Genomic DNA, 15706 nt, shown 5'->3' with positions numbered 1-15706 from the left:
TCCAGCTGGCAGGGGTGAGGCTGCAGAAGCAAAACTGAAAGTGCCACAGGTGCAGGACACCCCCACCCCCTAATTGGGAGAATGTTCAGCCAGACTGCCCAGGGAGGGACCTGGCCCAAGTGGGTTCCCCAACCCTGGAGAACAGTCACTAAAATAACCCAGAAACAGGGCAGACTCCAGTATTGCCCCAAACAACTGTCTTCCAGAATTTGGAATTTGGTATCATCTGGGTATATTTCTCTATACTGTATCTGAGAAAACTTGGGCATTTTAGCTCCTCAGTGAGCCCTTTCAGCAGAACTTCTATAGAAGGGACATAGTGTAGACCTCCGAATGCATCATAATGATCCTCAGGAACTGCTGCACCCTCTAATTTGGAGTCTCAGCCCTAGCCTGATGAACTGTTGCTGACCTTGGCAGATGTGTATGGGTGCATAGGTGGGAGTGAGATCAGGAGTCTGGTGCCAGGGTCAGCCTACAGCACAGAGGAGGGGCTGTGGGTGTTTTAAAAGGATATCTCCAACAGACAGCAAAGGCTAAAGGGCTTGGTGGAGTATGGCTTTGGGGTTGAGGTGTAAGTGGTCAGGAGTCTGCAGTGGAAAGAACTCAAGTAGGGATGACTTAAGAAACTCCTTTAAGATCTGGGAGACACTTTCCTGCCTCCTATATCCAGCATTCCCTAAAGAAAAATCTCAGAACTGCTGAGTTAACAAAGACCCCCAGAGACATGAATCTTATCATCTATATGGTGTGCTGAGAGAGTGGAGATCTCTGTCCCTAGCACCTGGAACTGGAAGGGGCTATAGGTCCTACCTACTGAAAATTATGTGCTCTCTAAATATCTTGGGGCATTGTGGCTTGCTAGTTGGGTGGAGAGAAAAAAAATCTGTCAGAAAATAATGAGAAAAGAGTTGGTGACCATGGAGTGGCCTGTTTGAAGGGAGAAAGAAACTTTACTATTAGCCCAAGTGCCAGGAGCAGATCAGGTTTCCACATTTTCCTGTAGAGGACAGTGTCTGTTAGAGAGGTTTGTCAGCTAGATTATCAGGAGTCTGAGAGCGGTGGCCCCTTGACTTACCTGTGTACACACACACTCGCTCCTGACCTAGCCATCAGGGACCCAGGATAGATCTGTCTTAGCCCGAGCTTGCATGAACCCGGCTATCAGCCTTGTTTGTGGCTTCAGGCTACTGCCAAGCTGGAAACTTGACTTGCAGAGTTTTAAATCAGACACCTTCTGTGGCTTTTTAAAAATAAATTTTGTTTTATTAAAAACATGGAAACTATCCCAGATCCTTTCCAGCGACTATCTTTTGCCTTACCTCCTCATCTTCCAGAAGCACCATGTTTAAATATTCTGGAACTGCAGCTGCTATTTATATCCCTCTTGATGGAGGGTTCTTTACCTGAGCCCATGGGGGACACTGGGTGGGCAGTATGGAGGCCATTAATCCCCCAAAATCTACAGGCTTCCGTGTGCTTTTCTAGAGACAGGGCCTATGGTTGTTTAGGTTCTCAGGCGGGCCATGAGCACCCAGGCCCCTAAAGGTAAGAAGTTCTTGTAGAAAGGTATTTGGGGTCTGATGTGATACGTAGGTGTAATCCTAGCACTACCCCAAATCACAGGTAGAGCTGGGACTGTGTTATTAGGGCCAGAGGGGTTCACAATCTGAGTCTACCTAGCTGGGAAGAAAGGGTAAGGGGGCAGGACCCTTCCAGGCTATGGGCATGGCTTGGAGGGGCCTTGCTGGGCTCCTGAGGAAGTGCCCTGGCACTTGGCAGCCCAGTCTGGATAGTGGCCCAGCGGGGCGCTAGGTGCAGGCCAGCAGTGGGCTTCAGGGCTGCGCCGTGAGGTCCTGATGGACAAAAAGAGAGCAAGGCTGTGCTCTGAGAAGGGGGGCAGGCAGAAAGGGCTGGTTGGCCTCCTGGGAGGGAGAGGGAGCAGGCTCCAGGTGATGGTCACAGATTGGCACAGAAAGAAGCTCCTAGGGGCCACTAATTGGAAAAAAACTACTTTTTTGCTGTAAAATAGCCTCAAGGCAGGTGGGTATGGGGGAGCTCTATCGGTGGAGTTGCTGAGAACCTTCTGGGCACTTGGGAGGGAGCAAGCCTTCCTGGCAGGGCCTCTGGGTCAGATGACCTCATCCTTTCAGTCTCAGCGACTGAGGCTTTATTATTCCAGCCTCTAGGTAGACATTACGCTATGCCCAGCCTAAAGGTTAAAGGAAGAGCTGCCTTTGCCTAGGGGATAAGGGGGAGGGTCCCTGGCTGTTTCTTGTAAGTGTGGGGGCCTCTGCTGGCACCCCTGTGGGCCTTTCTGTCTCCTCCAAGGCTGAGTCCTTCCTGGCATCAGCAGTGGCTGACACAGGTAGGGAGCTCCCCTTCCTGTGGTGAATTTTCTGCCTGCCTACTTGGGGTGCACTGCACGGGGAGCCTTGGGAGAGACTGTTGCAGGAAGAAATAAAGGGAGAGATAGCTCAGTTGAATAAGTGTTTGCCTATCAAGTGCAAGGGCCTGAGTTCAATCCCTAGTAACGAAAAAAAAGAAAGAAAGAAAAGAAAAAGAAACACCGAAATACTGACAGCAACAGAATCTGGGCTCTTCAGGGAATAATTTCATGCACTGCAAAGACATTCCATGCCTGGTGTCCATGACAGATTTTCCCTGGAGTCTGGAGCCAAGGTGGTTCGGTGAGGCTCCCTGGGTTAAACCTGTCCACTAGAACCCCACTGGCCATCTTCTGATTGTGCCTCTTGGAATTAGTCCAGGATGACAGACCAGAAACTGAAATCCACTTAATTAGGAATGGGCACCTAGCAGGGCTGGCTTTTTTTTTTTTTTTTAATGAAACTTCTTTTCCTTTGACTGTTGAAACCACTTGGGAGGTGTGAAGAGGGGAGGGAGTTCGCTGGCTTGTTCACAGAAGAAAGATCAGAAATGGTTCCTTCTCTTTTGGAACTCTCAGCAAAATACAGGGTGGCCTTGGCAAGTGTCTTGAACATTTTCCTTATCAGGTACAGCTTCCCAGTGTGCTCCACTGGCCTCAATCCCCTGGCCTAGGATCCCTGCATAAAACCCTGTCAGCACAGACTCTGTCCACCCTGGTGTCCCACACACTCAACATTGGAATGTGGGGCACTCGCAGCCTCAAGCTCCTTCCCCTTTCCAGGCCTTGGGACTCGAACTTGTCCAAATTCAGTCAGCATGTCAGCATCAGGCTCTGGGACCAGGAGCCACAGGACTTATGTGTCCCCATTCTTCTGGCCAGAGACTCCAGCCGTATCCTCTGGAGTATAGCCATCTACTTAAAAATTCTAATTAGTAATTATCCCTAGGACTTTTTTTGAGAAAAGATGGAGGTATAGATGGATGGGTGGATGGACAGACAGGAGGACAGACAGATAGACCAACAGATAGGTTATTGCATGCTGTTATACAAATAGACTGGCCTTGCAACTTCCTAGTCATCCGAGAGCCATGGGTATGCTAGGTGTGGTCCCCACTGAGCCCTTGGACACTGTGGTATGGTCCTAGTCACTCCAGTGTTGGTGCTGGTTAACATGTCTCTGGGGCCCATATTGGGTCTTCTGACTGAAATCTCAGGTTGGAGAGACTCTCTTCAGCAGGTCTTAGCTCTGCCTGTTTTAGAATCTCAATCTCTATACCAACTGCCTTCTTCTCTCAACTTTTGCTATGCTTTGAACCCAGCAGTGATGGACTATGGGAATATCCCACTTCCCATTGAAGTGTCATGGCTGTGGTCCCAGTTTTGGCCCTGCCTTACTGAGAAAGCAAGCAGCTTAGCATAAGGGTTAGGCCTCCTCTTTGAGGACCTTCTCAGGACCTGGCTTGGCAGTGGATATACGGTGGATACAAGGAGCTCAGGTTCTCATAGTTGAATCTATCTGTGAACAAATGTATGCAAGAAGAGCAGTTTATCTGAAAATGAACTCTAGGTGAGGAGGACAATTTGGGTTCTAGCTGTGGTTCACTCAGGTAGATTAATTGGACTTGGGCTCCAGCCAGTTTGTCTTGAGCATTCATCTTTTTTTATTTTTTGTTTTTTAGTTGAGCATTCATCTTGTACAAAAATGTCCTATAGTACAGGGGAGATAGAGTCATGTGATCACCTACTGGGGAACCCCTAAGGGAAGCAAAACCTGTTCAATCTTGAGACTCAAGGCTGAACAGCGGGGCTGGCGAGATGGCTCAGTGGTCTAAAGCACCTACTTGGAACAAGCTTGGCAAAGCATCAGGGACCGCGGTTTAATCCCCCAGCACCACATGCCAGCCAGCCCCGCCCCCTGGTGGGCTGAGCTGGCCACACACACACACACACACACACACACACAAAAAAAAAATAAATAAAAAAAAAAATGTTAAAAAAAAAAAAAAAGGCTGAACAGCTCTGGGAGGGCCTTGGTTTCGAGGAGGTCTTGCTACCTGATTGCTGGCAGCCCTGCATGTGTACTACCTTAGTATGTTTTCTGTTGCTATAACAAAATACTTGAGAATTGGTTCTTTATGAAGAGAGGATCTTTATTTTGGCTCATGTTTGTGGAAGTCTGAGAGCATGGTGCCATTATCTTTGGGGATTCTGACAAAGGCTTCATTCAGCTTTGACACACAATAAAAAGCGCAAGGGAAGCAGACATGTGCAAAGAGAAGATGGGGTGGGGTGGGAGCATATGTTTATAAGAATCTACTCCCAAGAGCTAATCCATTCCCAGTTTCTTGTGAAAGACATTCATCCCTCTAAAAGGTCCTACATTCCTCTACCTTCCAGTACAACTACATTGGCAACCAGTTTCAATCTGAGTTTTGGTGGGGACAAAGCACATTCAAACCACAGCAAAGGCCTGGGCATCAGCCACTCGTGAGCATCACAGTGGGGCTCCTGGTTTCTATGGGATCCTGAGCAGTGCTCTCTGGGGTGGGGTTGTCCAGGTTCTCCGAGCCAGACCCGAGCCACACCCTGGAGGAGCGTGTAGTGCACTGGTACTTCAGCCAGCTGGACAGCAACAGCAGCAATGACATCAACAAGCGGGAAATGAAGCCCTTCAAGCGCTATGTGAAGAAGAAAGCCAAGCCCAAGAAATGTGCCCGACGTTTCACTGACTATTGTGATCTGAACAAGGACAAGGTCATCTCCCTACCTGAGCTGAAGGGCTGCCTGGGGGTCAGCAAAGAAGGTGAGTGTTGTCCCCTGTGCTCCCTTCCCACCAAGACACAGGGACCAGTGGCTGTCCCAGGAAAGGAGTACTTGATACTCAAAAGCTCGTCCCTGGGGCTGTACTGTGCTTTATACTAAATGCCTGCTGTTTCAGTTACTCTTCTCATTGCTGGGACAAAATACCTAACACCCAAAATTAAAGAAGGAAGGGTTTATTTAGTTCATAGTTATTGGAGGTTTCAGTCCTTACTCAGCTAGCTCTAAGGCAGAGTGGCACATGGAAGAGGGTAGTCATTCATGGTGGCTGAAGACAGCTAACAGCGAAGGGAGGGGCATGAGCTGTGGCTTCTAGCAAGCTTCTCTTCCTTCCTTACATTGTAATGCAGATTAGCCACCCTAGGGCAGGGGTAGTACTCACACCCATAATTCTCACATTGGTCATGCATTAATCACAAACTCTGCAAGCCACCCCATGATAGAATGAAGCTTTAGGGGGACAACTAGATGCAAACCATAACATTTGCTACAGCGGTGGCAATGACTGAGAAGGCTTCTGTCCTTATATAGTCCATAGCAGAGGCAGACATTAAGTAAGCATCCACATAGATTATAATAAGTGCTGTGAGAATGTATTTGCTGGGGTTGGCAGCAGTAACAGCTAGGAAGGCCTATACTTGGGGAACAGAAGTGGAAATGTTTGTCCTGCTTGTGGTACAATGAAGTGTGGCTTCAGGTTATGGTGGAAAGAGGTGAGAGGGTGTGGAGAAGGAACAGGATGGCTCCATGTCCTCAGTCTGGGATGGAGGCCTCATTAGTATGTGACCTCCACAGTTACCTGGGGTCATCCCTATCCCCCGTCAATGAGGTCAAGGTAACAGAGTGGCAAATGGAAGCAAGTTTCCTGGGACAGTCCTGGAAATGACACATTACTTCTCACCTTTCACTGGCTGGCTGGAACTCAGGCTCTATAGCACACTGGCTGTAGAGGTGACAAGAGGCAGGGTGAGGTTGGAGATCTTTTAGTCCAGCTCAAAGGCATTATAAGGATGCTGTGAAGCTGTTGGAAGGGTTCAGTTGGAGAAATGATGGGCTCAGTTTCACTTTAGAAAATTATTCTGGTTGCAGTGTGGCAAATGGCTTGGAAATGTACAAGGTAGAGTCGCCCAAGAGGAGAAGTCTCCGTGGGAAGTGAGAGAAGGACAAGTCAGGAAAGTGAGGGCATGGGAAGTGGATGGGTTGGTGACTAAGTGAGACATGGGAGGAAGCACAGGAGGCATAGGTGGGTGGGAGAGGAACAGAGTGTGGCTCGGCAGGGCAGCCACATCTGTAGCTACATGGACGTAGGGCAGGAGGAGGCCTGAGCTAAAGAGATCAATCTGGCTGCAGCTGACCATTGGAAAGGAAGGCTTTGGAGAAGCCAAGATCACTAGGGGAGAGTCAGCAGAAGATGATGGAGGTGCTGGTCCTTCTTCCTTCGTGGTTAATGTGAACCCACAGTGGGAGGCAGAGGTGGGCGGGTCCCCACAGGAGTCCTGTTTTAGCGGCTGCTCCTCCACAGCTGACCAGGATCTGCTGTGGCTCTCGGCCAACTGGCCTGTGAGCCTGGCCAGATGGACTGTCTGATGAGGTGGCCTCGCCATCTCCACAGAACTCTGAGCCTCCGGCACATGGCCCCAGCGCCACCTCTGCAGCAGACAAGCTCTTGCACCGTGTGTGTGTGTGTGTGTGTGTGTGTGTGTGTGTGTGTGTGTGTATTACTCCATGATTCTGTGTTTAGCTTCTTCACCCAGATGGTGAAAGTGATAAAGTGATGATGCTGTCTTCCTTGGAGGGCCGTGGTGCTGATTAAATGAGACCCTGCATGAGGGCATTTACTATAGTGATCTCCTGTCACAATGTCACTTATTGTCTCATGTCTACTGAAGAGACAGTGGAAGAGCTCAGTCGAAGCTGAGTAAGGCTACTTTTTACAAGATTATTTCTTCTCTCCACAAAACTTACCATGCTGTATTGCAGTTCCATTGCCTAATGCCCCCTTGTGCCTTGGGTGTGAGCTACTCAACCCTTGGCCAAGTACAAGTTCCTGAAACCTTTGTCAAATGAATGAATAAGCAACTGAACCAACAGCCGAGGGCTACTCCATGTAATAGCATCGTAGCCAGACCCACTTGGAGTCTGGACTCCCTTGCGAGGGCCAGGCACAAGCTCAGGGTTGGGAAGAGGCGGGGCTCCAGGTAAGAGCAGAGGCCCCGAAGGCAGAGGGACCTGGCTCTCACACCAGCTCTGCCACTTATTAGCTCAGTAATCTCTGACAAATTCCCTGAATTTCCTGAGCCTCCATTTCCTCCTCTGCAAAACCGAGATATTGGTATTCAGCTCATTAATCTGCTGTGAGGCTTGGACAAGATAAGGTGTGCAAGAAGGCAGCCGGTACCTGGTGCCAGTGAGTGCCTGAAAGAAACCAGTGGCAGAAAAGTAACCGGCCCGGGGGCAGGCTTCCCCAGTCCCTCTGCTTTGGGAACACAGCAGAAAAATGTCACTTGGGTCCCTGGCTTGCTGCTACTCCAGAGAGAGGAGCCCAGGCATTGGCCATCTGGTGTCATGGTGCCCTCTGGTGGACCTAGAGGGGCTTGGAGGAAGAGGAGCTTGGGGATGAAGATAGCTTTGCACCTTGTCTCAGTTACTCTGCTCTCATTGCTGGGACAAAATACCCAACACCCAAAATTAAGGAAGGAGAGGGTTATGCAGCTCACAGTTTGTGGAGGTTTCAGTCCATACTCGGCTGGCTCCGAGGCAGAGTGGCGCGTGGCAGAGGGCAGCCGTGTATGATAGCGGAAGACAGTAAAAAACAACAAGAGCCAGAAAGGAGGAGCAGCAGAGAGTAAGCCTTTCTTCCTTCTTTATATTGTATGCAGGCTCCTGCCCCAGGGCGGGTGTAGCACTCACACCCACGATCCCAGCATTGGACTGTGAATCAATAAAAAACTCTAAAGCCTGTCCCCATGACTGCATGAGGCTTTGGGGGACAACCAAAGCCTGGTACCTGATGAGCCAACATTTGGAAATTCCGTGTGAACACACGCAGTGAGATGTCTCAATAGAGAGCTGAATTTCTGCCCTGCATGAAAAGCCAGACATCTCAAGAGCTGTGGCCTCTCCCTTAACTGGAATTTTCCTTCATAATGTACCTTTCTGGGATTATCATCACCATCCTGTGAGGCAAGCAGGGTGGGGGCTGCTGCCTCTGGGTTTTAGAAATGCCAGTTTTTCCTTTTAATTGAGATGCCACCTGCCCCTGGCCTTGGCCTTTTTCTCCCCTTGCCCTCTCTTGAGGGTCCCCAGTGTGGCACTGGAGGCAGAAAGCCAGGTCTGAGTGTGCCACTTTACACAAAGCTGTACCATCCTGGACAGGCCACTCAAAGCATTTCATAGCCTCAGTTTTTCATCTAAGATGGGGATAATTTTGTCCCCACCCAGTGGGGTTGCCTTGAGGACCCGTCTTTGCTGACCTTGGCTGCCTAGCTATCTCCCAGATCTCCACAGCTCTGCTCCTTTCCAGCTGACTGCCTGCTTTGGGCTCATCCCTATCTTTCTGCATCTGTGTCCCTATCTGCAGAATTGGCCATACCAACACCTACCCCCTGTCCACTCCGACTCCTGTCTCTCCTTCTCTGGCCCTAAGCACTGTGGGGGATGCTGAGCTGTGAGATCTCACAACCCACGGGTGGGCTTGCATTCTGCAGCACTGTGCTTCTCCTGGCCCCTTCTCCCCATGAAGCCTCAGCATAGTCTCAGTCAAGAAGCGGAAGGGAAGCCCTGCAGCTGTGGCCCTGGTCGCCATCCTCTGGACTGACCCGGAGGGGCTCAGAGCGGTGCCCAGCACAGCACAGAGCTGGCCCAGCTGGCATGCAGTGCTCCCCAGCATGGCCAGGTGCCAGCAACGCTGACCCCCGAGCCTCCTGTCTGTCACTCGCTGCTCTGAGCCTGTCGCTCCAGGCTCCAGATGTGTCCTGTGAAGTCTGGGCTCCTCTTACCTCTGACATTCCACCCTTTGGAGGACCAGGACCAGGAAGTTACGCAAGTGCTCTTCTGTCCACCAAAGCCTTTCTTGGTTAATAGCTGTGGGGATTTACAGGAGGTGCCCCAGCAGAGCAAGAAGCATGGTCACCCAACTTCTGGCTCCTTCCCAAGTCTCCGTCTTCATTCTGGGGGCCAGCAGGAGTGGGGTCCAGGTACAGGAGAAGCTTTACCTGCATCCCTGGCCAAGACCACTCAGTGTCACGTGTTCCTGTCTGTTGCAGGTGGTAGCCTTGGCAGCTTCCCCCAGGGAAAACGAGCAGGCACAAACCCATTCAGTAAGTTGCCTTCTTTCTGGGCTCCCCTCTTTCACCTGTGAACCCCCCTGATGGAGCTATGGCAGTGCATCGTGGGGGAAGCAACTGTCCATGGTGCTTCGATGCCCATTTTCAATGTGTGTTGCTAAGATCACAAAAAAAAAGGAGTTAGCATCCAGTTGGCGCCATCCCTGCTTATCAACACACATGCTGTGTCCTCCCCAGCCTGGGTTGGAAGGCGACTTATGCAGAGTGCACCTCACCCTGTGCTTGCTGGGCAAAGCCTAGGTCTCCAGGGGTCAAACTGGTTCCTGGGGCCACTGAGCTTAGTGTGGGAAAGGATGGACTGGTATAGTGTGCTTATCTACAAGCCTAGGCAACCCTGCCCACCATGCCTGCATCTAACCAAAGGATGAGAAAGCTGTTCTTGGGGGGTGGGGGGCTGATTTATGTAGCCAGATTTCTCTACACCCAGGTCTTCTTGCTCACACCTGTCTTGCTTGTTGTCCTCCCCTTCCTCCTCTCAGTAGGACGTCTCGTCTAAGGAGCAGAAAATCAAAGGGCAATAGAAAGTCCCCGGAGATGGATGGACCACCAGACACCTAGCCACAGCCCATGTAACATAAGTGGTGCCCACCGTGTTTGCACTTTTAATAACTCTTCTTCGTGTGTTTTGTTTCTGGTTTCATTTGTAAACACCAACGCCCAACAGCACAGTGGGAACAGGCAAGGGAAGAAGGACTGTGCTCTCATCTTGTAAGGTTTTGGATCTGCTACTGACGACTTTTAGGTGATTGGGGGGGGGGGGGTATTGGTGGGATGGAGAAGAAAGAGATTTATATACTGTATATAAATATATATGTAAATTGTATAGTTCTTTTGTACAGGCTTTGGCATTGTTGTTTGTTCTCTCCCCTCGCTCTCCCTGATGTGGGTTGTGGGCACTCCGGCCCCGTGGTCCTGCTTTCTAGAACCTAGGACTCTGTGTACAACCTGCCTGGACTCCACTTGGAGCCTAACTGCTGTGTGTGCCTCTATGGGGACCCTGTGACAGTACTGCAGACTTCATCAGTTCACTTCCAGTAGATGAGTGTGCTGCCTGGGCCACTGGCTGTCCCAGGTAGCAAGTTATTTGCAGCCTGGGCCTTCAGAGAAGATTGGGTTGGTGAGGAGTGGACATTGCCTTCCAGAGAGAAGCGGATCCCAGATCACAGGCTCCAGTGTTCAAATGCCCAGGGTTCCTCCTGTCAAGATGCCTGGGGTGCCAGGGCCAGTGGCTACCCTAGTGTCTCAGTGACTAACTAATCCCCAAAGGATTTCTGTAAAATCAGTTTGGCACCTACTCTTTCCAGGGTATGAGAAGGGAGGCAGAGAAGAAAAAGACACAGGAGTGCTCTTCTATTTGATATCTGAGCAGCACAGGGGGACAGGAAGCCTGGCTGGAGGAAGAAGGTTCTAGTGCTCCTGCAAGCCCACCAGTGAGGCTTCCTGACTACTAGTCTCTCAGAACTTGAGTCAGACTGCGTTTCTACTTTTTGTTCTCCATCTCACACTCCTCTCTTCAGAGGCCAGCACAGTGAACTTGAGGGAGGAGCTGAGCCCCTCACCCAGTTGGTAATTCATTTGTTTCATTGTGTTAAAGCCCAGAACCAGACTTCTCCTATTCCTTCAACTTTTCTTACAGATTTTGAGGCCCTGAGGCCAGTTCCAGAAGTAAGACTGAGCTTGACTTTTCTGCTTCTGCTTTTACCAGAAGGACAGGACTAATGGCCTAACTCTGAGGAAATCTTGGCCTAACTTTCTACAGGGAGTTACTGAGCTTCCAGTGTGGGCAGCCTAGTTTTTGGGAAAGATGTACATCTTTCATCTTCCTCTGCCCAGGTGATGTGCTCATCCAGATGGCTGTCAGAGGGTACACGTGCTACCAGGGTAGCCATGTGGCCGTGAGGGAGGACAGGCAGCACAGGATGGGGGCCCATGCCAGTGGATCTTAGCAGTCTAGCCCCAACTTGTATTCCATCCCAGAACCCCTATACGTACATCCACTGTGCTGTTGGTCTCATAAGCTCTGCCTTGGTAGGAGGGACATGGCCTTCTCAGGACTTGGCCTGCTGGAGTCTCAGACTAGAGAAGGTTCCTGCCATCCTGGAGGAAGTCATAGAGCCTGTCATGGAGATGACTGGTGGAACCATCGTGACGTGCTGAGGTGGAAGAGAAGAGGCATATCCACACAGAGAAGTCACTTCCTTGAAGGATTTCGGCCTCTTCCCCAGGCATCTTGTCTCTCCCATATGTGCGTGGGCTGTGTTGTGCAGTTTTTCCTTTGGGAGGAAGGGAGGGAGGGAGGGAAGGAGAGAGGGATACTATTTGTAGCTTGTTTTATAAAAAAAAAAAAAAAAAAGAAATAAAGATGGGTAAACCTTGGCAGTTGCTACCTCTCTCCTTGGGTGGCTTCCTCTGACAGAAGGCTTCATTCCTAGAAGGCTTCATAGATTCCCAGGCCTGTGTGCTTACGGATCCTGTGAAGTCAGATTGCTGTTAAGGAGGCCCCGGCAGGGAGCTCGGAGCGGCCACCAGGTGGTGTATGGGGGAGGATGAGCCTGAGGCCTGCAGGGCCCTTGGGTGCCTGCCCCTGTGCACTCTCGGCAACCTCTCTCTAACAGTCCCCCATGCAGCTGTCCCCTGGGACTGCACAGAATGGTGCTGGCAGAAGCTTTGGGGGCAGCCTGTGCCCAGGTTCAGGCTGCAGGAGTGGGTGCTTGGCTGTCCTCAGGTGTAGGCCTTAGCTGGGCAGCAGGTGGGAAACACAGGTGGTGCCTTAGACATTGGGCGGACAGATTTGTGCTGATGCAGAGTAGAGGACTCCTGGATAGGACTGACTGGAGGATGGGGGGCCTAGACTTTTTTCTGGGTGATTGCTGTCCCTGGAGGAGTCTATACTTTCAAACCTTTTCCAGATTCCTTTAGCAATACCCTGGGCCATTGTTCTCCCTTTACAAAACTCTTCAGCCTCTTCCCTGGAGGCCCATTGCTGGGAAAGGGTCTAAGCCCTGTGTGTGTGTTCACAAAGCTCCCCACCCTCAGGGCTAGTCCTTTCTCCCCTCGCCCGCTCCTGCTTCTGAAGAAAGGACAGCCAGCTTGCTTCCCAACTCACAAGTACCATACACTGCCTGCTCCATCTGCAGTCCCTGTCACATGTAAGGTCACCACTGGGGAGTTACTGTCCCCTTTTCTGTGTGAATTCAGACCCAGGAATTCAGTGGCTTGTTTGGGACCCTCCATGTGGGAAAGGCAGCATAGGAGTCACCATCAGACATTCTAGATCCAGTCTGGAGTTCTGCCCAAATCCATACCCCCTCGAGGGGCCAGAGCAGCACCTGCTCTGCCCTGGGCTGCTCGGATTTAGGGCTGCACCCACAGGGACAGCAGTCCTGCTCTGTGTGGTCGAGGGGCTTATTAAATGTCACTTCCCTGCAGAGGCCCATCATCACAGGCTTCTGCGAGGGGGCAAGGGCTGGGTGGAAGAGGAAGGCATTTGTCCCTGCAAGACTGCTGGGAGGCTTCTTGGACTGATCCTTCTCCAAGATAGGAAGACCTGGAGCCAGCGGAGAAAAGCACACCATAGATCCACTCTACTTCCCTTTCCCTGGGAGAAATTGAGGCTGCTGGTGGGTTCACTGTGAGCCACAGTCCACCTCCCCATGCAAGGGAAGACTGGCGACATTTCAGGGGTGACTGATGCTGAGGCTAGGTGTCTTTTCAGGGCCATTGTACTGCCCACAGAGGAGCGACGATGGGTCAGTTCCAAGGTGGTGGGCAGCTGCCAGCACCAACTTCTTTGTAAAAAGACAAAAGCAGAGAAATAATCATGAAGCCACACGTCTGGCCCTGTAGCCCCAACTTCCAAATGACCTGCAAGACCAGAGATACTCACCAAGGAGGGTGAAGAGATCTTTTCATGCAGTGCCGAGCACACCAAGCCTACACCCTAGGGTCTGGGTCACTTGTCCCTTGTGCAGTTTCATCAATCAATAGGGTGAAGGGTGTGACCACGGTTGCACGCCTGCTCCTTCCTACTCAACGCCTGTGCTACATGCAGCCCGGGCATCTCATCATTTTTTGTCAAATCTAGGCAGAGCACTCTCGGCAGTTCCCTTCTCCTCTATGCCACCCCCAACTGACAGCACCACTTCCTGCTCTGTACCACCCTTTCTTTTAGTGGGGCATACACCCCTTTGCCTGTATCCTAGCCAAACTGCTGACTGGCTAAAGGTCAGGGATCCTGTCTCTGCCAGACCAGGCCTGTCTGCAATGATAAGGTCACCCCAGTAATCACCCTTGATAGGGACACTGCATACCTGGAGGTGGCTTTTCTACAAGGTGATGAGCAGTTGCCAAATTGTTCATCATAGTCAGTAACAGGATTTGCTGCAGTGGCACAGCACCCCCCCCATCTAGCGTGCCTTCCTGCACAAAGCTCCAACCTAGCTGCTGTTTGTCCGCTGGGCTCTTCTCCACATTGTCCTCAGGGACTCGAGCAGAGGGAGGTTCCATCCTCCACAATGTGGAGGTAGAGAAAAAGGAACATGAAAAATTGCACCCTGGTCTGCGTCTGAAGGTGACATGTGTCGTGTTGCTCACACTTCAGTGACTAAAGCAAATCCGGGGCCCCCCCTCCCTCCATGGCAGCTGATTAAACACCCAGAAATAGAGTCAGAAATATTTTGTGAACTACCCTGCAACATTAACAACATGCATCATCTCTGCATTTTCTATCTTGACTTAAAATTGGTGGTTTTTACATGGCGTAAGAATAAAGAGAGCTGCTTCTCCTGGTTCGTGTGGTGCACTTTATCTGCACGGTTTCTGACAGCTCTGTCACACTGGGTATAAATACTGTTTTTTCCATCTCAGCAAAAAGTTCAAGGTGGATGCAAGCCTCTCCTCCTGTCAGGTTTCCGTCTCCCACCAGGGAGCAACCTCTTCGGTCTCGTAGGCCCTGTAGGAACTCTGTCATCCTCCCATATTGTTGAAGTGTGGAAAATTTGGAGAAGGAAGAGGAGGAACTGGTAACTTCAGAGGAAAGCAGTTGGTTGAGGAATTTCAGTTCCTCGAGTGGAACTTAGCTCCTCTGGAGCCATCACTTCCGGCTCTGCCCTGTTGCCTCATCCTTCCACTGTGCAGCAGACTCCTTTGTGACAACCCAGGCTGCTTGCATACCTTCCTGGCCACTTCAGTTGCTTATGAGCTCGGATCTACATGATCACGAAGCTTCACCTCTGATTTGCTTTGGCTCTTTCTCCCCTCTCTGTCCTGGTCCCAGCGCTTCCTCATTCCATGACTGCCAGAAAGCGTGCAGCAGGGCTGTGACTGGGCTCTGAGGCAGTTCACAACTCAGCTCTTCTGAGGTGATGGGGTCTGGAGGAAGGGAAGGAAAACCACGAGGGCTGCAGCCCTCTCTGTTCACTGTAGCAGCTCTGATTATCACTGGCTTGCTTTTCACATGCAGGTGCCCGTGTGCCGGTCCCTGGTGAGGCACACATCAGGTCCTGGGGCATAGCCTCTGCATCATGCAGGGGGCCTTGATGTGGGCGGTGCTCTGGCTTGACCCCTTCTGTACTTGCCAACAGTAATACACCTCATACCCACTTTGTTCCAGGGCTTTAGCCTTTGTCCCAACACAGAGAATATGCTGGTACCTGTCCTCCTTTGGGTGTGCATTTGTGTCCTCACCATGCCTGAGACAGGAGGTCTTGGCTCCGTGTCTCTCGTTCTCTGTCCTTCTTGTTCTCTGTCCTTGTTTAGCAGGTAGAGGAGGCTGACCTGCAGGTCTGCTGCTTGCAATGGTCCAGCCAGTAGGCAAGATGCCAGGCTTGTGGCCAACCCCAAACCCTAGGAGTGGTCCTGAGTCTCCCCCACTTAATTGGCTTTAAGGGGGAGAAAAAAAAACAGTGATTCTTTACTTACCTCCTCTTTTACTGTCTCGATGCTTTCATAGATTGGGGTGGGGGAGTGTGGTTAGTCCAGGGCAAATTCAGCATTGTGTAAGTTATCCTTGGGTAGTGGACCAGACCCCAAATTGTTCTTTAGGATATGGGATATGTAGTTGTATCTCTATAATCTTAATTTTGGGCCATAATCACCAGTTTGTTTGTTTATATTTAGTACAGGGTCTACAGGATCTACAGTGTTTCACTAT

The 15706-nt window shown here is 50.8% G+C and overlaps 1 protein-coding gene across 3 annotated transcripts in view; it reads left to right on the top strand.

The window, feature by feature from the left end:
- The window catches only part of Smoc1 (SPARC related modular calcium binding 1), a 176513-nt gene extending 166337 nt beyond the window's left edge, over positions 1–10176 (top strand). For 2 of the 3 annotated variants that reach the window (XM_023702464.1, XM_023702458.1), the window contains exons 11-13: positions 4948–5192; positions 9475–9528; positions 10035–10176. In XM_023702464.1, the coding sequence (XP_023558232.1) occupies positions 4948–5192; positions 9475–9528; positions 10035–10051 (316 nt within the window). In that variant the 3' untranslated portion in view covers positions 10052–10176. The remainder of the gene's footprint in view (positions 1–4947; positions 5193–9474; positions 9529–10034) is intronic. The other variant, XM_023702454.1, reaches the window with a different exon arrangement.
- Positions 10177–15706: the final 5530 nt, after the last annotated feature.

This window comes from Octodon degus, unplaced genomic scaffold (assembly GCF_000260255.1).
Source record: "Octodon degus isolate 3935 unplaced genomic scaffold, OctDeg1.0 scaffold00007, whole genome shotgun sequence".
NCBI classification, from domain to species: domain Eukaryota; kingdom Metazoa; phylum Chordata; class Mammalia; order Rodentia; family Octodontidae; genus Octodon; species Octodon degus.
Note: the sequence above shows the minus strand (reverse complement) of the source record. Positions and strands in the feature narration are given on the sequence as shown.